General features: G+C 35.5%; 2 protein-coding genes across 17 annotated transcripts in view; both read left to right on the top strand.

Annotated features, from left to right (window-relative positions):
* Nucleotides 1-9,579, top strand: part of LOC107556625 (myosin phosphatase Rho-interacting protein-like) — an 18,922-nt gene extending 9,343 nt beyond the window's left edge. Inside the window, exons 2-6 of the mRNA XM_016239763.1 lie at nucleotides 2,200-2,277; nucleotides 4,067-4,132; nucleotides 8,546-8,697; nucleotides 9,299-9,445; nucleotides 9,543-9,579. Coding sequence (XP_016095249.1) covers nucleotides 2,200-2,277; nucleotides 4,067-4,132; nucleotides 8,546-8,697; nucleotides 9,299-9,445; nucleotides 9,543-9,579 — 480 coding nt within the window. The remainder of the gene's footprint in view (nucleotides 1-2,199; nucleotides 2,278-4,066; nucleotides 4,133-8,545; nucleotides 8,698-9,298; nucleotides 9,446-9,542) is intronic.
* Nucleotides 9,269-25,645, top strand: part of LOC107556659 (early endosome antigen 1-like) — a 35,567-nt gene continuing 19,190 nt past the window's right edge. For 10 of the 16 annotated variants that reach the window (XM_016239804.1, XM_016239803.1, XM_016239808.1 and 7 more), the window contains exons 1-12: nucleotides 9,269-9,445; nucleotides 10,155-10,239; nucleotides 11,302-11,355; nucleotides 11,895-12,078; nucleotides 13,241-13,958; nucleotides 17,620-17,782; nucleotides 17,948-18,055; nucleotides 19,894-19,950; nucleotides 20,054-20,122; nucleotides 20,197-20,286; nucleotides 24,254-24,363; nucleotides 24,868-24,906. In XM_016239804.1, the coding sequence (XP_016095290.1) occupies nucleotides 10,171-10,239; nucleotides 11,302-11,355; nucleotides 11,895-12,078; nucleotides 13,241-13,958; nucleotides 17,620-17,782; nucleotides 17,948-18,055; nucleotides 19,894-19,950; nucleotides 20,054-20,122; nucleotides 20,197-20,286; nucleotides 24,254-24,363; nucleotides 24,868-24,906 (1,661 nt within the window). In that variant the 5' untranslated portion in view covers nucleotides 9,269-9,445; nucleotides 10,155-10,170. The remainder of the gene's footprint in view (nucleotides 9,446-10,154; nucleotides 10,240-11,301; nucleotides 11,356-11,894; nucleotides 12,079-13,240; nucleotides 13,959-17,619; nucleotides 17,783-17,947; nucleotides 18,056-19,893; nucleotides 19,951-20,053; nucleotides 20,123-20,196; nucleotides 20,287-24,253; nucleotides 24,364-24,867; nucleotides 24,907-25,645) is intronic. The other 6 variants (XM_016239819.1, XM_016239818.1, XM_016239805.1 and 3 more) reach the window with 6 other exon arrangements.

The following is a 25,645-nucleotide window of genomic DNA, read 5'->3' as shown; positions in this document are numbered from 1 at the left end:
TTGTTTGTCATTTCTCCGATCACAAATGCAGACATGGTTTTATGTTTATGCGGCGCGATGCAACGCGTAAAAAGAAGTCATAAGTCATTATAATCCGTAATTATGTCCCCACTGGATGCAACAAATGCCTCGTTTATAATGGGTTTTAATGTTTTTGTCTCGTCGCTCCGGCCGGGACACGGCATCACAGTATGGTGAGGGGCGTAACATTTCCGTCACACGCTTGAGGTATTCAGCCAATCACAACGCACTGGATAGCTGGCCAATCAGAGCACATCTCGCTATTCAGACCGATGAGCTTTGTAAAAATTGAAGCGTTTCAGAAAGGCGGGCATAGAGGAGAAACAATAATGTACAGTATGTGGAAAATAATGTTTTTTTTTAACCTTAAACCGCATAAACGCATTGCATTACACCAAATACACCAAATAATGTTCTTTTTAGCAACATCATATGACCTCTTTAAATGGACCGTTTGATTCAGTTGTAGAAACCAACAACAACATCCTAGCCTCATGACAAACATCACTCACATTGTCATCAGAAAATGCAAAACTCTACACTAGTTGTTGTCATTCAGGTGTACAGCGCACGAGGCCGGCGTTCTGTCAGATGTCAATATAGCAGTCTCTCTCTCGCCCGCTTTCTGTCTCACTGCAGTTGGTCAGGTTTTTCCAAGTTGTTCATTCCACACATTTATGCCCATGCTTTTTGTCATACTATTAGAATCCACCCTCCCCCTTGACGCACACACACACACACACACATGCTCTCTGTGAGACAGTCGGTGCTCAGTTCTGCTGTTATGAGAGAAAAAGGGGGGCTGTAAAAATAAACAGAACAAACTTTAACCATTGAAGAGGAAAATCTGGCCTATATTAGCCCTTCTCTCGCTCTCCCTCTCTCTGTCTCTGCGTCTCTGTCCGCTCCTCATCACTGATTTCCCAGAGCACAGAGTCTCCCATTAGCAGGAGATCAGAAGAAACTAGATTTGCATTTCCTGAAGGAAAAGAATAGTGTTAAACTTTTTGTGAAGGTTCACTTTTATCGGGCTGTAGCAAACGCAGTTCAGTATGTCATTGCTATGGGGGTATTTTTTGAATGCTGATCTTGAGTTTATAAAAGTTAGACTGAAATTATGCACATAGTATTTAATTTTTTGGGTTTAATTAATTGCATAAGTTTAATATTTAGGGTTAGTGTTTTGAACTCTAACTGGAAGTCAGTACAGTGAAGCCGTGCTAGAACTAGAAGAATGAATTTCACTTTTTTTTGTCCTGCACTTGTTCTGAAGAGACTTATTTCTTTCTAACGTTTTTCTTTTGCTCAGACTTTTTTCACAGGCCATCGTTCAAGTTGTCAAACCGACATTCCTTTAACCAGACAATAAACTGGCAATTAATTTGCTCGCTTTTTCTTTTCCATAACTTAGCGGAGAAAAATCACAACTCGAATCTCTTTAATATCTCATTTGTTTCTTCTAGACAGCAAGAGATCAAATGGAGATTTTTGCTGAAGTGTCCTGCTTCTCACATGTTTCTCCTGAGAAAAAAACACCTATAATCTCATGTGTGAGTTTCAGAAGAGATCTCAATGGTGTAAGATTAACTGTGCAAACTAAAGTCTGCAATCAAAAGTCACAAACTTAGATGACCTATGATTTTATAGCTTTATTCTCTTAATTTATATCAGCTATGTTGTTTCTCTTTTCCATTTTAGGTTCTAAATGGTTCTAAACCAGATCTCCAGTAAGTCTGCTGAGCTTTGAAAGAGGAACCTTCATTTTCCCCTAGCGTTTCATTTTTCTCTCATGCGTGCTTTCTTTGAGGTTTCTGTAATATTACAAATCCGTTTGTCGGCACTTTGTTGTGCAGTCACAGGAGGGTCACATGCAGAGATGTTATTCCTGTTTTGGTGCTTTTCATTGGCATGTTTCCTTAAAGGTGAAATGTGTTTTTCAGTATTAAAATACTTTCTCATATCCCAGTGTAATGTTCAGAGCCTGTTCCAAGTTGCAGACAAAAAGAGACCATCTGACTGACGTTTAAAGCGACAAACCACAGTATGTTTTGTTTTTACGTGCCGGTAGGAGCAGGTTTATCTAAAGTTGTTGATGCCACATCAATGTTAAGAAGAACTGATCATTTGTCTTGAATCATGTTCTCATTGTACTTGTGCCATGTGTGTTGCATGTTTCAGGCAAAACCCATCTACGGTGGATGGCTGCTCCTGGCACCTGAAGGAACAAACTTTGACAATCCTCTGCACAGATCACGGGTTCGTATAATTGCAGTGCTATTTAAAGTCCAGCAAAACCTCACCAAGAACTCGCCACTGCATATGGATTATAATGGTGCGCTGCACTTTTTGCTTAGCAAATTCAGTTTGGCAAAAATGTCTAACAAAAACTTTTTCATATTTCACACCAAAATAAAAAGGAGAATATAAGAAAATATTTTTGAGAGTATATTGGAAATACTTGTATGTATACACTTAATCACACACACACACACACACACACATATATACATAAAAAAATAATTAAAGATTGAAATCTAATTGTTATATATCATTATTTTCAAATAATATTTATAATTGTATTATTATTAGTAGTAGTAGTAAATTATTTAATTAATAATTTCTATTTGAACAATTATAACATATTTATATAATGGTTATTTTTACATGTTTGTCACTGGGTCTCTGGGACCCCAAACATAAAAAAGTCCATCTTAACAAAATATGAGGGTCCCATGTTCTGTTTGGTGTCATTTTAATAGGTTTATATCAGTTTTCTTACTTAATGACTTTTACTAATTGGATGTGATTGTAAATAAAATAAAAAATTAAATAAAATTCTTATTAAAATTCATTGGGCTTTGATTAGGAATTTCTTAAAATAATTTAAGATTGAAATCTAATTGTTATATATCATTATTTTCAAATAATATTTATAATTGTATTATTATTATTATTAGTAGTAAATTATTTAATTAATAATTTCTATTTGAACAATTATAACATATTTATATAATGGTTATTTTTACATGTTTGTCACTGGGTCTCTGGGACCCCAAACATAAAAAAGTCCATCTTAACAAAATATGAGGGTTAAATCATGATCGTTAGAGCAGTTTAATATATTTTTTTTAAAAACTCACTAGATGTTATGCATTATATTTAATACAACAAAGGACCAGAATTGCTTGTCTATTATCCCACATTGTGTGTGAGTCAAGAGATTGCTGCTTTTCTGTGTGTTTGCTGTACAGTATGTGGGCTTGTTAAGGGACGAACGAGTCAAGTGTGTGTGTGTGTGTGTGTGTGTGTGTGTGTGTGTGTGTGTGTGTGTGTGTGTTTGAGGGGGCCGTGGAGTCGCTGACTCACGCTCGTTCTCTCTCAAGACGAGTCTATTGTGTGTGTGTGTGTGTGTGTGTGTGTGTGTGTGTGTGTGTGTGTGTGTGTGTTTGAGGGGGTCGTAGAGTCGCTGACTCACGCTCGTTCTCTCTCAAGCTGAACTCGTGAGAAACAGCCGGAGAGGGAGTTTGTGGGATGGGAAACAATTCGACAGCAAACAGGAAATCACAGATAGACAAACAAGATGGAAAGATGATAAAAATAACCCAAAGTATATGTAGTATATACAAGTAGGTATGTGTAGGATGTGATGGTCAACTAAATAGCAATTGCTAATCTCCAAAGTCTAATTAAATAAATATATAAAATGCAATTTAATGACACTGACAAAATTGTGTATACAATATATTGTATGTAAATAAAATGAATTATTATATTATAAAATATTTACCCCAAATGCACATCTTTCAAAATAAAAATGTTTATTAATTGACAGTAACAGGAAGCTACCACTTCTGTAAATCAATCATGCAGCTACCATTGTACCATATCAGTCCGCCTGCCTGATAATACATGCATTATAATTTATATACAGTGGCCCTAATATGCTATGTAGACACTTAAGTCAGACTTTAAAATGCTTTCAAGATCTAAAACATGAAGATGGCATCAAGTTTCGCTCATGCAATGGTTATTTCTTCTCTTGCAGAAATGGCAGAGGCGTTTTTTCCTTCTGTATGAGCATGGACTCCTGCGTTACGCACTGGATGACATGGTGAGTGAGTGCTATGGCTTTCGTTTGGTTGTATTCTCATACTGTATATACGTGTTGCCATGTTCTGTCTGCAGTATGTGGGCGGCACTGTGTGGACAGACCTTCAGGGTGTTTATGATACTGCCTGTCTGTTGTATGTTGTGTGTGTTTCTATATGCATTGTATGGTATAATATGGCTGAATTCAGGGACGGTGCATAATCGTGACAATGAACATGTTCCTAATGGCACACTACTTCATTTAGTGAACAACTTTAGTTTTTCAGTTCGATTTTTACTGCATTTGACAGTACTTCTTTCATTGAATATTTTGGAGGATATACCAGGTTCAATACAAGTTAAGCTTGTCCTTTTTTTTTTTTTCTTTAAAAAAGCCAAAATCTGTGATACAATGGAAATGGGGCCAGTTTATTCAAATGTGAAGCTCTTCGTTTTATAAAATTTAATTTTTCTGTGTGTTATTTGAGCTGTCAATTCGTTCTTGTCCTTTTATGGTTTGTTTAGGGTTTTAGGTGTTATTTATTTATTTGTTAGATTTTTTCTCACAAAAATCATATTGTTAATGTTTTTTGGCTACGATATAGAAACATTAAACGATACAGATTGGTCTCATTCACTTCCATTGTAAGTGCTTCACTATAAACCAGATTATAGTATAGCTGTTCTCCAACATGTGTTTCCATAACGACCACTCTAACCCTACAATTTAGAATGAATGTAGCGGTGAATCTTACAAAACATGTCAAGAACACCCCAAAATCTACAGTAAAATAAGTATTATGGCTTATTCAGGCTTAATTAGTATCATCAAGACTTATTCAGAACATTAAAGGAAAAATTTGGTCATCATTTAATCACCCTCATGTTTCTCCAAACCTGTATGACCTTCTTTCTTTAGCAGAACACACACACACACACACACACACACACACAAAAATTGTAAAATGTGTTTTTTGTCCATTCAGAGGAAGTTTGTTGTTTTGGACGCCATCGACTGTCATTACATTATGGAAACTCTTAAACTGCCCCTTTCATGTTTTTTGCATTATATCATTTAGTCCATGTGTGTTCGCTTTGAGGTTAGCATTTTATGCTTGAGTACATCTAAAAGTTGACTAAATAAATGGTAACATTGACAGTAAGGTCCCATTTGTTAATTTTAGTTAATGCATTAACTATTATTATAATTATCATTACATTTCTTACAGTATTTATTCATCTTTGTTAATGTTAGTTAATATAAATACAACAATTCATTGTTAATTCATGTTAATAAATAATGTTAACAGATACAACTATTGATTTTAATGATGTATTAGTAAATGGCGACATTTAACTAAGATTAATAAAGGCTTTAAAAGTATTATTCATGTTAACTGATGTAGTTAACAAATGTTAACCTTATTGTACAGTGTTACCAAATAAACATTCAACATATATGCATCTAAAATGTACAGTCTTCCCTGGAAAACGGACCCAAAATATTGATTTTCACATTTCAATAGGAAATACATCAACACGAGAGAGAGAAAAATAACATCAAACCATTTCATAGGGATTTTAAAGTGAAAATGAAATTTCAATTTATAATGTGAAACATGCTATTCAATGGAAAAAGGTAGGATGGCGTTTATTTTGTATTATTTTGTGGCTTCTGTATCGAGATATGCAATGAATTGTGAGTAATGTCATGAATTAATCAGCATGTTACATAATTAATTCGATTGCATTTTTAAAATCGATTGACAGCCCTGCTTTCCTTCTCTCTATCGTCCTCTCGTTCACCTTCCTCTTCCTCTGCTGTCCGCCCCCGTTGGACTTAGACTCACTAAAGAGAGCGAAAGAGAGGGATGTGTAGGAGGAAAGAACAGGATGAGAGGAAGATTACAACAGAAGCCTGGCTGCTATTTTCAGACTAGTTGCATCTGTGTATGAATGCATGTGTGTGTGTTGTGATTAAACGGCCAGTTATTGAACATACATGCTGTAATTCACAACCTCAGTGACCCCAGTTCACCAGAAATGATCCCCTGATGTTGACCTGTGGGCCGGTCGAGGGTTAAAGCTGTGGGCATGGGTTTGCTGAACACAGATTCAGCAGTCTCTTTGTGTTGCATAAAACGCTCAGTCAGTCGGGCAGCGTTCCCAGAAGCACCTCTCTAAAGACAACGGGACGCAGAGCAGCACTAGAGGAGTTTTAATGTGATTTATCATTATCACAATGTTCCCACTTCATTCACATGTCTTTCTTTTTCTAGTTTATCAACCGTTTAGATCAGAGATTTGCAAACTGGAGTTTCCAAGATGATGAAAAGCTCATAATTTTAATCAAATTTAGGTAACACTTTATTTTAAGGACCCATTTTCAGTATTAACTAACAAGAGTATTACTAGCATACTGACTGTTTATTAGTACTTATAAAGCACATATTAATTCTGCATGACCATATTTTAGATCCCTTAATCCCTAAAAAATTAATAGTTAATAGCAAGAATCAGATCTTAAAATACAGTATGATCACAGTTTATTTTTATTTTTTAGTTATTAAATAAACAATTAAAAAAAACATCTCAATATTTTATTTGTTTACCTGCATGTCATTTGACCATTAACTGACATTAGAGAACCGTAAACATAGGAATGTGTTGTTAAATAAAATGTTTTAAATTTTAGGGGTACTTCATAAAAATATTTTGTCAAAGGTGTTCAGATGACAAAAAAGTTTGGGAATCCCTGATCTAGATAATAATTTCCTTTTTAAATACAAATGGGTAGTTGACATAACGTTTCAAGGAGTGTCCTGCTGTAATCAATGGAACTTTCTGTAATTCACTTGAAAATAATTATTTTAAATTATTCATTATTTTTACAATTCTTGTAAAACTCATTTATGGACTACATAGAATATGTATGCTTTTAAAATTAATTTGTCAGAATACAGGATCATTGAAGTTAAATGCAAAAACAGCTAAAAATAGTTGGACTTTGCTTTATACATATGTGAATTTTAACCTAAAATCTAACTAATTTTAAATCTTTCTAATTCTTGCTTGATTGTTAAACATGAAGTTGCAATGAAATTTATAACACATATGGATAATACTTACAATATTGATATCAATTTTGAACCTTATTTTTTGAAGAAAGAAAAAAATATATATATATTAGCTTCAAATGTGGTTTCAGTTCTAAAATGTCGCGTTTTTAAATATGGAAGACCAAACTGAGCACAGGTTGTGGATAAATGAGTTCAGTGGTGGTTAGTTAGATGGAACTAGTCTGGCAGTAAATACAGGGCAGAAGTCAAACACAATATTTGAACTTGAGGAACTTTGATCTGCAAATATGGTTCACAGAACACAAATCGGGCTGTAATAAAATGTTGTTGTTGACTTTGAACATAAACAGTTAAATGTATGTTGTGAAGAGTATTTTAGAATAATAAATGAAAATGCTCAATCAGAACATTTTTAATGATAAATATACAACTATATGGAGCAGTTGATTTCACTCTGGAAAGTAGAAAGCCAGCAGCTGATAAATGTTAGGTTTGGTTAGGCCACATGTTAAGGGAGGTTAAAGAGGTTTTTCTGGCTGCGAGTGAATCCTGCTGGGATGATTACAGGGACTAAAAACCCCCCACCGTCCTTTAAAAATGCATGATGTCTCTTTTATGGAACTTGATGTCTCCCATAATGCCTCAGCAGCCTCATCTGCACCTCTGCTGTCATCACTCAGACGTGTCGGCATCGTGTCATCAGTGGTTTTAAAACACACAAACTCATTCAACAGCGGCACTAAAGTGAAACACAGTAAACAAGCGATTAAAAGGAAGCTGGAAACGCAACTTTGAAAAAGAAACTTTAGAAGGCCTGTTTTTTTCAGGGGTTTTGTCTTGTTTGCCTTTCCAAATTTCTGATGAGTATGTGTGTGTTGCTTGGTCACTGTTTCTGTGTGTGTCAGTCTTTCCCGTTGAAAGAGTTATTGTGTGTTTGTGTGCGTGAGTGTGTGTGCGTGTGTGTCTGAATGCTGGCTGCACAACAAAGAAGGAATTTTGCAACTCGTCAAGAACAAGAAGTAAAATATCGAGAGATGTTGTGAAAGACGGTGAGAGAGACTTGGATGAGATTGTCAGAGGAGGTTCGGTAGGGAATGACGGAAATACAGGGAGAATGAACCGGTTTGTGGTGTTTTTCTGGTATGTATTTTAGGGAGGTCATGTGCCACAGGTTTATACAAACACACACTTTGCCACCTAGATGAGCACGTAGCATAGACTTCTGTTGGTTTTATATTAAGCCAATTATAGTGCAATAACCAAACTATAATTCTAAAAGAAAATGTTAATTTTTAAAAATGTATAAATCTGTAAAAATGTCAAATAAAAATGTATTGTCTGTGTGTGTGTTTCAGGCCAGCACTCTTCCACAGGGCACCATAAACCTGAATCAGTGTGTGGATGTTGTGGACGGTGAGAGCCGGACGGGTCAGAAACACTCGCTGTGCATCTGCACGCCAGAGAAAGACCATTACATACGTGCTGAGAGCAAAGAGATCATACATGGGTGAGTTACACACACGCACGGATGAACAATGAGCGTTAATTCATATCTCACAGTTGATCATAAGATATTTTTACAACTGTGATGTTTATATGCAGTTTAACACATCACTGTATTGATGTGATGAACTACTGAGGGACAAAAATTTAAATTTAACATCCGACAATTAATTATGTTTTGAATAAAATAATCTTATCCCTATCATTCCACATGCACGTTCACTCTATGAGCTATTTGAGATTAATCGTGACTGATGCATTTAATCATTAACATTTACTTATTTAGCAGACGCTTTTATCCAGTGACTTACAAATTGGGAACATCACAAGCAATTTGTCATAGAGCCATCTGTATCACTTGCTTGTTGTAAGAACTTGCTATTTTGCTGCATAATGCATTAATTTATAAGACTTGCAGATAAGAATATAAGAGCAAAACATAAATTACATTTGAGATGTCAAAACTAGCAAGAAACTGACAAAACAGGTATTATAGTGCAATAACCAAACTATAATTCTAAAAGAAAATGTTAATTTTTAAAAATGTATAAATCTGTAAAAATGTCAAATAAAAATGTATTGTCTGTGTGTGTGTTTCAGGCCAGCACTCTTCCACAGGGCACCATAAACCTGAATCAGTGTGTGGATGTTGTGGACGGTGAGAGCCGGACGGGTCAGAAACACTCGCTGTGCATCTGCACGCCAGAGAAAGACCATTACATACGTGCTGAGAGCAAAGAGATCATACATGGGTGAGTTACACACACGCACGGATGAACAATGAGCGTTAATTCATATCTCACAGTTGATCATAAGATATTTTTACAACTGTCTGATGTTTATGTGCAGTTTAACACATCACTGTATTGATGTGATGAACTACTGAGGGACAAAAATTTAAATTTAACATCCGACAATTAATTATGTTTTGAATAAAATAATCTTATCCCTATCATTCCACATGCACGTTCACTCTATGAGCTATTTGAGATTAATCGTGACTGATGCATTTAATCATTAACATTTACTTATTTAGCAGACGCTTTTATCCAGTGACTTACAAATTGGGAACATCACAAGCAATTTGTCATAGAGCCATCTGTATCACTTGCTTGTTGTAAGAACTTGCTATTTTGCTGCATAATGCATTAATTTATAAGACTTGCAGATAAGAATATAAGAGCAAAACATAAATTACATTTGAGATGTCAAAACTAGCAAGAAACTGACAAAACAGGTTAATTTATGAACGATGTGTTGGTATGTAATGATTGCTATTGAGAGGACAATTTGTGTTTATCTCCTTTTTTCATCTGGTAAAGCTTGATATGGGTTTGGTTTTAAACATTAATGTAAGTAATGACTAATGAGATCACTCACTGATTGATACAGTCTGTCTAATTAGATAAGCAATTACTAACTAATTTTGAAATATTGCCCAAACGTTGTTTGTGTCTTAAGGTGGCAGGAGGCGCTGATGGTTTTCCCACGAACCAACAAACAAAACCAGAAGAAGAAACGGAAGGTGGAAACACCAACGCCACAGGTACACATATATGTTATATATATTTCACCCCAAAAGTAATCATTTAGTCACTTAAAATCATTTTTTCAAAGTTTCATTTTAAGGTAAGCTATTCCTTTAACTATCTTAACCAGCAAGCATTTTTGTCAGTAAACCTGCATAGCAGTATCACCGGCTGTTATTTACTGGTGAACTGTATGGTTGTGTTAGTCCTCCAGCTAAACCAGCACTAGACCAGAATCAATCAGACCAGTATTCCAATCAGTGCCTGCGTCTAGACGTAACTGATGTGTGTATGTGTTTTGCCGTAAGCATGAGCTTTGTCTTCATTCTTGGACTACATTTACAAACTCACACACACACACAAAACCTGGCCAAGTATTTCACTCACCTCATTCGGTGAATGACAGCAAAAAAAATCTACTCTGGAATCTAAAGGTATTTCTTCATCTTTGCACAGGCTGCTCAAATTGTCTAGTCCTTCGATAAAATGGTTTATTGGCTAGTATTTTGTTCTACCGAGCAGGATTTTGTGCCCGAATCTGCTTGGAAAGCCAGTACGCAAATTTGGTGTAAAATGTTCATCCTAAAGTCAATTTCAATATATACACACACCCACACACACACACACACACACACACACATACACATATTATGGCTCCTTTATGTATAAATATATTTCAGAATATTTTTGATAAATATATTTTATTATTTAAATTTTATATTCTTAGTCTTTTTTGTAGAACAAAGATCTTTTTTAATTTTTATCATTTATATTTGTATTATTTTATTTGTTTTATATTTTTAACAGATAATTTACTTGGTAAGTGGTCTTAAAATTCAGTCATAATATATGTGTATATAAAAATTATTTTTACACATTTTTTTCTTTTTCTATTTTCAAAGATTTTTTTATACAACAAATCTCAGCCATTTTTTTCATACACTTTTTATTTTATTTTTTTGGTTATTGTTCATTTTATTTTATTTCTCAATCCTCTAGTTAATAGATTAATGAAGTGTTTTAAACTGACGTCAGGATTTGTTTGCTTTGCTCTGACCTCCTGACCTGTGTTTTGTCAGGCTGCTGATCTTCTAACAGATCGATGCTCCCTGCAGAACATCAATGGTTTTATTGTAAGTCCAGAACCAGCATGATCCAACCAATCAGAGCGCAGCACAGGATTCTGATCAGTACATAAATTCTGGGTGGTTTTGGAGATCATATGATTGGCAGGAATGAGAACCTTGTCATAATTTGTCCAGTAAATAATTCTCATATGTGTGCTTCTGCTGGGACGCTGGGTGGCTCACGCAGGCGTGTGTGTGTGTGTGTTTGGTTTCATGCAGAAAAATTCACTGAGTGATTTTATGATTTAATCAAAAAGGTATTACTGGGCGATCAGGTGGAAACAGGAAAGACACAGACTCTAATCTGCGAGTGTGTGTTTAGTGTGGGGTGTGGGGTGTGGTGCTGAGCGTAAATCAGCGTGTGTATGAAATCATGGCACAATAGCTCATTTGTTATCAGCCTGCAAGTTTAGACAGTTAGATTCGTGTGTATCTGTCTGCACACACAGGTGTTTTTGACATCAAAGAGCTCTTTGTTCTTGACTATGGGTTAGTTAAATATTATGCTTGTCTGTATGTCTCTCTTTCTCTGTTTGTGTGTTCAGGAACCAGGTCCTGCGAAGGTGACGGTCACCAGTACCTGCAGCAGCAGCAGTATGGTGTGTCTCCCCAGCGCTATAGCTCACGCAGAGCGAGTGCCGCCCACCCGGGCCACCCTGTGGCAAGAGGAAACATGGAGTCGAACCACTATACCGACAAGCTGCAGCACTGGCAGCCTGAGTCAGCTGGGTACCAACACACAAAAACACACACAATTCATCTGAAACTCACAAAAACAAGGTTATGACACTATGACTCTACTGTTGTGGGGTGTCAATCATTCAGCCGACAAAATATTGAAATTACATCTTTCATGTCACACCTTAGCAACGTCATAGCAACGCCATGGCAACCACTCATAACACTGTAGCACAGAGTGCAACAGTCAGGTTCCGAAAGTAAAACTCCCATTCATTTTCTATAATAATAATTACTAATAATTTATGCATTTAGCAAATGCTTTTATCCAAAGCGACTTACAGTGCAATCAGGTTATACATTTTATACCAGTATGTATTTTTTATCTCTATGTATTATTTTGCAATAAATGTAAAATATATTTTCTAAATACACAATCAGCATCTTTAAATCAGTAGTTTTATATTTGTCCATCGACTGTCATTCACAATGCCTCATGGGATTGTAGTTCTTTCCCTCAGTAATGCCTTTAAGTTCACATTCTTGTACCTTTGTCATTTTGTCCAGTTTTCAAGTATTTTTTTTGCTTCAAATCAAAGTTTGTACTGTTGTGGTTCACCTCGTAGCTAGGCTTATAAATCTTAAACAAAGACTTTTTAAAGATCCCCATGGGAGAAATGAATAGGAAAAATACTTACGGAACCAAGACCACTGAAAAAGCGGGCAGACACTGGTTTTTTTGTGATATTTTCTTCATAAAATCTAGTTAAATGTCTACTTTGATTATGACGTCACAGTCAGTTATTGGCATCATGTTTAATGCATGTGATTATATTAGTGATTTACATCACCAGGAAACTTTCTTTTTTTCACTTAAATGAAAATGTCCACTTCACACATAATATAGTCACTTCACCTCAGATTTCTGGGAAAACACATTAAACAAAAAGAACATTTAATTTGCCCTCACAAAAACCACAGTAAAATCATTAAATGTTACCTCAGTAAAACTGTGGTAACTTGGTGCTAGTCACCACTGTCCTTATTAAACTAAATGACAGATTCTCAAAGCGTCTTGCACTGTTTGAAAGAGATCCCAGATTCAATTAGTATGATTTTGCAGAAGTAACTAGGTAGTCTGGCAGCGGTAATGCTACCATGGTGCATTTTTATAAAGTACTGACTGAGATTTTTCGGTCTTTCTCACGCTCAGACTCCGGAAACTTGAGTGTTGGTCGTAAGCCACGGGTGGAGAGCGGATATTTTTCGCTGGAAAAACCCAAACCCGAAGAAGACGAAGAACGACAGCATCATCGCCAGCAGGAGCAAGAGCCACCGCCACCGCAGCAGCAGCCGCCCCCTCTGCTTTCTGCTTTCTCCACCACATCCTCCTCTTCCTCTCGCTCCAGGTATCTCTCCTTTGATCCTGAGCTCTTCAGCTCCCCAATCAGCTCACACAAACACACGTCACATGACCCACACAGCACTGCTAACACACAGACTTCCAGCATTACATATAACGCCCGCGCTCACAAACACAACACACAAAGACTTAGCAAATCAGAGGAGCATGTTTCAGCGGACGCCCCATCGCTGGATTCCCAGCTCTCGTCGGATGCAAATCTCTGTCCCCTTCCCAGCCCGGAAACGCTCTCCGGTCTGAACCCGCATGCAAACATCCTCCCATCGTTCCGGTCTTCCTCTCAGAGCTCTTTAGACTCTGAGCAGGGTCCGGAGAGCTGTGTGGGCGGAGCCTCGGGCAGGGCGGGGCGAGGTGGGCAGGGTTACGCCGCCCTGGCGGATGTGCCGCGGGCACGGAGACTCTATCATCGGGAAGCTTTCCGATCCAGTAAGGAGCGGCAGGAGCTGCGAGTGCGCAAGAGGAGCCCGGGCCGGGAGGAAGTGGAGCGGCTGTTCGGACATGAACGAAGGTGATGAGCCTGTACAGTTACATACACACACAAAAGCTCTATTTCAAACCCTATCTTTTTAGACAGCATCTTTAGAAGTAGCTGATTTGAAACACACTACATGGACGGCAAATCTTGTAATTGGCATTCATGCGTGCCCCACGAACAGCACTTAAAAGACGTTCAGTTCTGTATCATTTGATGCATTTCTAAGACCTCTAAATGATCAATATGATCAAAACTTTGCATGTCTCTGATTGATAGTTTGTGCTGAACCAAATTGCGTACTTTTGTTCAGTTTGGGCTTCTAAATAAAATCGAGGTGTTTTTTCCCCTCCATGTTTTTTCTCCTATATTATGCTGTATGAGCCATAAACATCAAACATGATACCCAGAAACCCTATGCACAAACTTTTTAACACATTTTTCCCCCCGGTTTTTGTCTAAAGGTTCAATAAATCATTCAAGTAAAAAAAATAACATTAGTAATATTATAAAAATATATTAAATATAAAATATTAATTATAAATATTAAAATTAATATTAACAAATCATATTAAATCAAAATGATCAATATAGCATAGTCTACACAAATACTTGGTTAAATAGTTAATTTTTTTTATTACATTTTTTAAAGCCATTGTGAATAAAATATATTTTGCGTTCAGTTTATTCCAGTGGTAGGAATGAGGAAGAAATTATTTGGTGCACTTGTAATATTAACATGTAGTTAATTAATTACTTGATGCTCTAATTGGCACAAAATAATACGCTGTACACCCAAATAATTGTTAAAACTGTTTTTAATTAAATTGGCTATTTTCTATCTTCTTTTCAGTAGCGACTAAAGTGTATAATCATCATTTCATCCGATGTCGTGTTTTAAGTGAAAGGATACTGCCTTTTTGTGTTTATGATGCCTAAAAATGCTGTCTAGGAATGCAAGTCGCTAGAGTTTGTACCAGAGCCAATGACACACACACATTCTATTCAAATGTACATACATTTAAATCGCCGAAATAAAGTGTTTGTTAAAAGACGTTCATGTTTTATAGCCTCATTAGCCTTTATAGTTAATAGTCTGATTGCAATAGAGGAGATACACACTTCTGAACAGGGAACTGAAGATACGCAGCTACTTCCCCTGCAGTATAAACACAATCTGCTCGTTCAATCCGAGCCAACACACCTGCTGTGTTGTCTCAGAGCGAGCGTGGAGGTTATATCTCCACCTGCTGGAGCCAGCAGGAAGAACCAGCCGGTTATCTGTCAATGACACTCAGGACGAGCAAGTTGAGATGCAGGGAGGATGCGCTGCTAACTTTCTGAGCCAATGCTGTGTGCCTTTAGCGCTAGGAATCATGACATTCATCTCATTCTTGCAGCTTTAGCATCACCTAGTGAACACTGTGTAGAACTGAACTTCCAGCCTAATCTCTCTTCCATTTTGTTGAAATCTCAATGCAGTCCTGAATGCTGTGCCGTTCAGTTCTGTATCTGTGATTAAAATGTTCTGCGCCGTTCTTTCCTGATTTTTCTCTCTCTCTCTCTCATGCTTTTTCTGTCTTCAGCTAATTTTTGCTTTTTATTTGATCTGTTTCTTCTCTTTTTCAGGCAGTCCTCTGAAACTCTGCACTTCCTGCCCTGTGCCGTGCCCTGCCACGCCCACTGACACGCCCACTGCTTACTTTCATTCCACCTGCTGGGGCCAAACTATAACACACACGATACACATCTCAGAATCAGAGACAGAAACTAAGGCCTTTTTCACACCGTAAGCAGCGTGTATTTATTTTGGCACATGTTTATTTATTTTGGCCACCTAAGCAGCACAGTGATGCATAGATGATTAAGCAGTTTATAGCCTGACTTTTGGGTTTAAGTTCCATTTTGCTGAGATTTTTACCATTTAAATGTAAATGTGATCACATAAATTAGATTTTGTCTACTTTTGTAATAATAATTCTCAGACCCCTCCAAATAAATATTTAATAATTATAATGATAATTATAAAAATATAATATTATTTAGAAGTATATATTTTCTAAATGTATAAAAAAAAAAAAAAATTTAAGTACAGTACCATTAATAAAATTTGGAAAGAGTTTTTTCACTTTAAAAGAAATGTGTTCTATTTGAATATTTTTTTAAATGTAATTTATTTTTGTGATGCAAAGCTGAATTTTCATCATCATTACTTCAGTCTTCAGTGTCACAAAATCCAAAGAAAAAAAAAAGCATTCTGCCTCTGCTGTGTGTCATTGAATAAATATATAACACGCAAATTCACATAAATAATAACTTAAATTTATGGCTAAAATTGACAAGATTTTTTAAATTACAGCATTGTATATATGGTAATGTATTATATCAGTTAGCATTGTATTTTAATGGTTATGATACATAGCGGAGGTAGTTTTAGGATTTATGATTTTTTTATTAAATTATAAACAACAAAATAGAACTTATGTTGGTGAATATGAAGGGATGAGAGAAAGTTATCTTCATTTATTTATTTTAAATAAAGAAATTATTTATTTTAATGCTGTGCATCAGAAACGCTGTGAAAACAATACAGGTATAAACAATACATGCTGCTGCTTCATTTCGGTGTGAAACAGGTGTAAAAGATGAATTATTCCTACTAACACATGGGTGTACACGGGGACAAAGACTGATGCTGTCTGGGTTTCTGCTCATGGCTGTTGTCGCTGGTTTCCTGTGTCTGACCCTCTGCTCTACCATCTGCTCTTATAAGACACACCAAATTCATCATGTTAAACAAAAACCACAAATCAATGACAAGCTAGCATCTCAGATACTCACTACTGAGAAAAGCGTTACAGTTTCAAACACTAAAATCCTTCTAAAGGTCATTTTGCAGAGGATATTATGCTTGTCTGTGTTAGCTAGCTCCAGTTCACAAAGGAAACGGTGCAGCATTACATGCCAATAGTTGCTGCATTATAAATAAGAAGTGATTTTTCACAACTAATTGCAATAATTACATTACATCGGCTTTGAATGAGAGTCATCCAATCTGAAGCGATCAAGATGTACAGTGTCAAGAGTTTTAACATCATAATAGAGGGAAAACAGTGAAAAACAATTTCCAGCAACATTTCCTGTTTGATTTATGGCAGTGTTGAGGTTATTCACAATGGTCAGTTTCAGCTGACTGGCCAGTAATGAACAGAGGAAGTGTTGTTGTTTTTTTCATCTTTCCATGAAATATCTCCAGAATCCTTCCTCAGTAGATGCAAACACCCTGCAGCGTTAGGTAGAAATGTTGAAATGTTCATTTATTATTGCATTTATTAGTTTATTTATTATGCATTGCATTTAATACTATTAAAAAAGAAGTAGAAAGTTTTAGGATTTAAATTTTTTAATTAAATACTAAACAACACAATAGAACTTTTAAGTTGGTGAAAATTAAGTGACGAGTGAAAATGAACATTTATTTATTTTGATTTTAAATAATTCCTTTTGATTAAATATATATTAAAATGGAAAAAAATGACCTTATGCATTGCATTTAACTCTATTCAGTTTATGATTGAAGGCATTATTTTGGAGTCAGAAATAGAGTATGAAAATCTGTGATGAAAGGAAAGCATCTGTCTATGCTATATATTTTCCCCATTGTTTCTCTTCTGACCTCTGTGTGTGTGTTTTGCAGCAGACGTTCACAGGTCATCGAGAGATTTGAGTGTCATGACACTGTCAGCACTCCAGAGCAAATGGACACAACCAATTCTTCAACAGACCCCGCCCCTTCTTGTTCTAAAACAGCCAATCAGAGAGCAGGACGCAATGATAGACGCCTCTCCAACCAGAAACAGGTACTCGTTTAACATTTTTTTCTGATTTAAGTCACCGTCTGTTGAAATTGAGTTCTGAGAGCTCTGAGTTACTGCCTGTTTTGTAATGAAATTTCAAGGAGGCCTAATAGCAATAACAGTTTGTTGAATTCATTAATTTCTGATTTTTTTATTAATCTGTTACAGGAATTTTCATTGGATTCAGCTAAAGGACGGACAGATGATGTTTCTTCACTAGCTGGTTACCGCAGGGCCAAAAGTCTGGATCGCAGAGCCACAGAGACACTCATGACTGTAAGACCACACAAATACAAAAATAGCACACATTAATAATATCTGTTAGTTATGGCTATCATTGACAAATTTTTAATTGCAATATAGTATGTATGGTAATGTATTATATCAAATAGTGCTGTTATGAGACATAACAGGTATAAAGTTATAGGATTCTTTTTTATTTATTAAATTATAAACAACAAAATATAACTTTTATGTTGGTAAATATTAAGGGTAAGTGAAAATGAAGTTTGCTCCATTCATTCATTCATTCATTCATACATTCATTTATGTTTAAATAAAATACATTTTAATTTAATTGAAAATATTGTAAATTAAATAAAAATTATTTATTACATTTGATTCATTTTGATTTATGTATTATTTTAAGTAAATAAATTATTTATTTTAATTCAATTACAAACATTGTAAATAAATCAAATAAAAAAAATTAACCATATTGTGTATTTTGTGAATATAGAAAAATCATCGACTGTTTTATTCTCACAATAGTTAACTTTCACATTTTTGGTTACAGTTAAACTGTATTTCATGCAAAATTATAAAAGTGCACTGCATAGTCTTCATGCAACATCTGAGGCCAATTATAATAAGTTTGTAAGTGCCTAACTAAAGTATGTTAATAAAATATGCTTCTGTAGTTAATTGCTCTTAAGAACACAGCATGATTATTAATAAGGGACTGCAAGGCTGTCTAAGAGTGTCTGTGTGTTTCAGCTGTTAGTACTTCGTTCATGCAAACCCAACCCAGAACCACTTCACCACCCCCGATTATAAATAGCATTCGCTCAGAGTGTTAGGACCAGAGACACTGACACATGCCCAAACACACACACATGAGAACACAGATTCATGTTCATACACACAGAAAGACGGCATGTGAGTCAGAAGCGTGTGAAGAACAGGTCACAGATGAAACTCAACAAGACTAAGGTACTGTGAACCTAACGGCTAACTAGCAAACGGCCGGTGGGTGTGATCTCAACCTGAGCAGATCTGCTCGAAACGCCTGCATTAGATGGCAGAGGGTTTGTATTATTACTGGTTGTGGTATTTTAGGCTTTGTGTGGTGCCACTGCCTGTATTTGTGCGGGACCCGTCTGACTGTGTTTGCTGGTGGTTTTATGATGCAGAAGTCATTTTTTTTAGAGACTTTTAGAGAACTTTTTAACTTTCAATGCAGGCTCTTTTGCATTGAATGCATTGCTCAGACAATGTTGTTCTTTTTTTCTGTATTAGTTTTGCTGTATTGAGTTTTAGCATATTTAATAAATTAGTTACATTATTATATTTGTTTATGATGTCTTAACTCTTGATGTCTTGTTCAAAAGTGTTTATATGTCGCTAATTGCATGTAAAGTTGTTTAAAACAGCATTTCCCAAGTAGTTGAACTATCATGAATTGTGAACAAAAATCTTACGGACAAAATATTGCAAGATATGATTATTTTTTCTGACGGTCTGTGTTCAGGAAATATATATGCCATTAATTTTCTCTATAGGTATGTGAAATTTTTTTTTTTGAATTCTTAAACCAAATAAACCGGCTACAAGATAAAGCTGTATTTAAAAGGCAAAATGTATTTAAAAATCAGAAAAATATGGTGCAATTCTCATCGGGGTTTAGTCATGAAACACAAGAACATTTTTTAATGTAAATAATTTATAAATCCATTTTTAAAAACTTAGAATTTTAAAATGTTTTTTAAATAAACAGTCCCTGCTCTAGAACATGTATTGCACTGTGTTTATGGTTTTTGTTTAGTAACGTTTAGCTGTTCCTTGTTAATGTTGGTAGTCTGTTCATTTCATGTATTATTCTCATCTCTTTTCAGCCAGACCTGCTGAACTTTAAGAAAGGATGGATGACCAAACTGTACGAAGATGGATTGGTGAGTCTAAACCGAAATCAGTCAGGAATTGATGTGCTTCAGTGATGTTTGAATTTTTAATAAGGAGTTTATTCAAAAGGTTTGTTCTGCTTCTGTCTCTCAGTGGAAGAAACACTGGTTTGTTCTGACCGATCAGAGCCTGAGGTTCTACCGCGACTCCATCGCTGAGGAGGTACGCGTTTCATCAGCTATTAAACCCATTTTTTAATCAAGTGATTGTTTAACAACGTCCCTCGTGTTCCTCAGGCCGCTGATCTGGACGGAGAGATCGATCTGTCCACGTGCTACGATGTGACCGAATTCCCAGTTCAGAGGAACTATGGCTTCCAAATCCTTGTGAGTGATGCTGTTGTATTGTTTCTGTTGTATTTTACCTCATAAAGACTGCAGTAGGCCTGGTATTATGTATATAGCAGAAATGTATACCAAATGTAAATGTTAGTGTTATCACAGTACCAAAATTTCAGTATTCGGTACCAATACCAGTGAAAATCCACGGTTCTTGGTTTTGGTGCCAAAGCAAAACACAAAAACATGCTAATTAAAAAATTGGACTATACTTTAATTTAATCCAAACTGTGTACATATTTGATTTTAAAGGGCTTTTAAAACCTTCTAGAGTTATTCAACCAAGAATAACAACTAAGTTAGCTTCAGAACTGCTTTTCTGACTGATATGACAAACAGTGTTAACCATTTGTACTCTAATATTTTAGATTCACATTTCATTTAAAAGCCTCTGGTGTGTAAAAATAGTAAATATCATCATGTCCTCCTGTTTTTTTTTACCCTAATAAAAGTTATAGGAGCATTAAATAGTTAATAAAGAAACTTCATTATAATGCTCATTTTATTAGTGTTAGCCGTGCTTATGCTAATGATTAACTACTCTAATAACAGTGTTCATTTCAATCCGACATTCAAATTAAAATATTGAATAATATTCATAACAGAAGCGGTGTTTCCCACAGACTTGCACTCTATTTGTGGCGGCATATAAATGTAAATTCATTCTCTGCCAGCAGGAGGCGCTTGTAGAGCGGAAGAGATATAGGTTTCCCCGGTAACGGCTGTAATCAAATAAGCGCTGCACTCACAAATCATTTTGGAAAATCTATTTGTGGCGGTCAGTTTTGATATTGTGGCAGGCCGCCACAAATAAATCAATGTATGGGAAACACTGATCTAAATATTGACAATTAAAGTGAAACTTACGTGCTTGAACTCTTTCATTTGATCTGGGTGTCTGTCTTTAAAGTGTTTTGTTAGTTTGGTGTGTTTCCTCATTTTGAGGTTGCCACGTCTCAGTACTTTTATGAAGAGAGTGCATCTGCGCAGCTTTCGGATAGAGCATCAAGAACTGGGTTGACCGGGTACTCGGTACCACCGGTACTTAAAAAAACCTGGTACCGTAACGTTTTCATTTTTTTAGTACCGACTTGGTACCGAAGTACTGGGTCTTTTGACAACACTAGAGTAAATATATATACCAAAACTGCTTAAAGTTTTTTGGGTGTTAGTAGCAATATGTTAGTCTTAAGGTTATCTATAATTGATGCAGTGTACTCCAAAACAGTGACAAAATTCGCATTTAGAAGATATAAGCATTCAAAGCTTACAGTTCGTCACTTCCGCCAAAACGGCTCAACAATTTTTCTTTTACGTCACATCGTACTTCAGCTTCTCATCAAACTTTCTGTCCAATCAGATGCTCTCTAGAATCCGAAGCACCCGCCCCCTACACTATAAAATAGACGCTGAAGCCGTGGCTCAATTCAGTCAAATGACGTCAACACATAGAGTAACGCTGTGTGTTTCTAAGCATTTCAGGGGACCTTTAATGAAGTACATCAGGGCAACAAACAGGACTATTTTAGCTCACCCTAACTTATACTGCAATATATGTTTCCGCCCATCCCTGCGCTCTTGAGGTATTGATGCTAGACAAATATGTCTGGAAGGTTTACAGTGGTATGTTTTCCCACCTAAATAAAGCTGTGGTGATGTTAGCTGTAACCCTGCTGTTCCTCACTAAGCTTTGTTTCATCACTTCCCTCTGAAATATCACCCTACAGGTCCAATGCCACACATCAGATGCTTGTCTAATACTCTTTTGACTTCACAGTGGGGAAAATAGATGTATTTTAAAGTCATATATTTGAGAGATTTTTCAATTGCAATGCAATTTTAATTAATGGCTTTAAGTCAAGCAACAATAGTACTCTAAAATTCATACTTGAGATTAGTGATTTATAATTTGCAAATAAGAGATTTGACTCAAAATTGAATCTGGTCAATGTGAAAATGTGCAGAAAAAATCTCACAGACATACACTGCAGTTCAAAAGTAAAATTTGTAATGTTTCAAGTTTCATTAAGGCTGCATTTATTTGATTGAATTATTATTAAATTAATGGCTATTTAAAATAACGGTTTTCAATTTTAACATACTTTAAAATGTAATTTATTTCTGTGATGCGCAGCTGTATTTTCAGCATCATTACTCCAGTCTTCAGTGTCACATGATCTTCAGAAATCATTCTAATATGCTGATTTATTATCAATGTTGGAAACAAGTTGTGCTGCTTAATTTTTAGCTTTTTTGGAACCTGTGATACTTTTTTAAAGTTAAAACGAACAGCATTTATATAAAATAGAAATCTTTTGTACCAATACACTACCGTTCAAAAGTTTGGGGTCAGTAATTTTTTTTTTTCTTTTTTTGAAAGAAATGAATACTTTTATTCAGCAAGGATGCGTTAAAATGATAAAAAGTGATAGTAAAAACTTCTGTTTTGAATAAATGCTGTTCTTTTTAACTTTCTATTAATCAAAGAAATCCTGAAAAAAGTATCACAGGTTCCAAAAAATATTAAGCAACACAACTGTTTCCAACATTGATAATAAATCAGCATATTAGAATGATTTCTGAAGATCATGTGACACTGAAGACTGGAGTAATGATGCTGAAAATTCAGCTTTGATCACAGGAATAAATTATATTTTAAAGTATATTAAAAAAGAAAACATATGTCATAATATTACTGTTTTTTGTTCTTTATTTTTTAATTAAAAAATGCTTTGATGCGCATAAGAGACTTCTTTAAAAACATTAAGAATTTTACGGCAGAGTACATTAACTTAGGGTCCCAAGTCATATCTAGAGACCACAATATCACATGGATACTTTTGATTTGGGCCACCTAGCAACCACCCATAACACCCTAGCAATGCACTGAAAACATTCTGGTATCAAGTCTTGCAGAGGCAAACATCACTTAGACTTCAGAACAGAAGAAGTAAAAATATAATGCAATAGTTTACATTTAGAAATCTTTGGTTTGCATGCTACTGTGTTTTATTAATAAAGCTGTTGAGATGTACTTGTTCATCGAGGTGGTGAATAACTATAGGTTCCCAGTGCTGTTTTTAAAGTTATTTTAGAGATGTCAGAAATAGCAGAAAGCGTTGGCCGTCTCTGTGTACAGACGAACAGCGGGGCGTCAGTGTCAAGAAATGAATAACAACTGTAAATATAACTTCAGCCTGCTATCTTTATGCCTTGGATAGAGAAAGCTAAACTCAGGTCTGAAGCTCTTCTTCCCGTCTGATCTTAGTTTTCACTTGAACTGTACATCACATTTATTTGATTTAAGTATGTGATTGGACCATTTCTTGTGGAATTATATTGTTTCTGAATGAACGATGTAGGACTGTGACAGGCTTTCATTCATTTCTTTTGTGATTTACAGTGTCCCACAGTCGTAGCAAGTGGAATTATATATCAAATTGTGATTTCTTGTCCTGTAGAAATATTTGAAATGATTAAAAATCTGATAATATTTCCTGTAATTAATATAATTTTTTTATGCGTTGAAAATGTATTATATCCAGTATATAATATTAAGTAGATTAAGATTAAGTGGTTGTTAAGTACATTTACAGTAATTATATTTCTTTGCATCTAAAATATTTTGAGCTGAATAAATCACAGAAATTGTTGTTTGTTTGAGAGCTATTAAAAATAATAGTACAACATTACCTTTGAATTATTTATGTATTTATTTATTTATTTGTTTGTTTGTTTTTATTTTTTAATAATCCTTGTCCAGTAATCATGCCTAGAAAAGTCAGTTATAGAAACTCATTGATCAAAACGTGGATTTACAGTTGTATTGGAATTGAACAGCAATATCAGAATTGAACATAGATATTTATCACAGTCTCTTTTTGTTTAACTGTCATGCATTCATTAACTGATCTGATCATTCGACTCAGCATCCATGTCCTTGTCTTCCTCTCAGAGTAAGGAAGGGGCATTCACGCTGTCTGCTATGACCTCTGGGATACGTCGAAACTGGATTCAGGCCATTCTGAAGAACATGCGGCCCACCGTCGCTCCTGATGTCACACGGTAAGCTTCTACATCATGTTTAGTGTGAAAAGGACAAAAAAAGGAGAGAACATCAAACATTTATACATTATACTTCCCTCAGTGAATTAATTGGAATACTCTTTATTATAAAGGTAAAGTGTGTCATTTCTGCACCTCTGTTGACAACAATTGGTTGTTTCAATCTATTCGACTGGCATAACGACAACACTGGCTCAAGCAATGCTGTGAGTTTGGAGTGGGACTACTTGTTTGGCCATCCAGTGTGTTGCAGCTAGTGGCACAGAAATGACAAATTTCACCTTTAAGGATCAACAACCTTACATAAACAGTACATGCTTACCATAAAGCATTTGAACACGTCAACGAACAGTATTTCCTCCTAAATCTCATAAATTATACTTGCATTTAAATGGTTCCTCAAACTCCACTGTTTTTGTTTGTAGATATTATTTATATTTTCTTCTGTTCCTAACTTACTTGTATAATTGGTTTTTTTGTGTGTTTTTCCTGCTCCGGCAACAGGAAAAACGTGTCTCTGAAACTTTCAGTTCTTATGCCCAGGTTGGCATTTCCAGTTCTTATTCTAACCTGTGTGTGTGTGTGTGTCCGCTGTTATGTCAGATGTGCTTTCGTGATGTTCTGGCTTCTGTCTGTTATGGCAGTAATTCCTTCTACCGTTCTCCTGTGTTGTTTGTCAGTTTGCTCTGTTTATAATGAAGCTGTTAATTTAACATGTTTTATTACAATTATGGAGATAAATGGAGCAGAAGAGCCTTTGCAATGTATGCTTGGTTATTTTGGAGTTGTTTCACCACTGCTTTGTTTGTGTGTGGCCAGATAGTTTATGATAGTGGTGTTGATGTTTTGTTTTGGGTTTTCAGTTTTTGAGACGGTTTAACGGCATTACATTTATTTGCGTGTTAATGCATTTAACACGTTTGCCTAATTTGACATTCATGCTGTTTCACACCACATGCTAACCAGACGCAAGACAATAAAGTGATATGTGTGAAATCCTGTCTGAACGAAGGGACATTTTGTCAGCTTCACACTGGATAGACTTATATTACACCTCTTAATTGTGGACATTTAGCAAAGCTAAAGTCATTTGGAGTCTTCGTAAGGCAGAATTTGGTTGTCAGTCATCTATTTTTGGGTGATACTTTTTATTTTATGCCAAAAGTAATAAAAAAAAGATCCAATAATAAAATCATCCAACTGAAAAACACTTTTAATGAGGCAAATTTTGTTGTAATATTTTCCATAAAAGAAGGAATTTAATGCATTATAACTGGATTCG

The sequence above is a fragment of the Sinocyclocheilus grahami genome, unplaced genomic scaffold (genome assembly GCF_001515645.1).
Source record: "Sinocyclocheilus grahami isolate Dianchi unplaced genomic scaffold, SAMN03320097.WGS_v1.1 scaffold575.1, whole genome shotgun sequence".
Lineage (NCBI taxonomy): Eukaryota > Metazoa > Chordata > Actinopteri > Cypriniformes > Cyprinidae > Sinocyclocheilus > Sinocyclocheilus grahami.
This window is presented reverse-complemented; position numbering and strand designations above follow the sequence as displayed.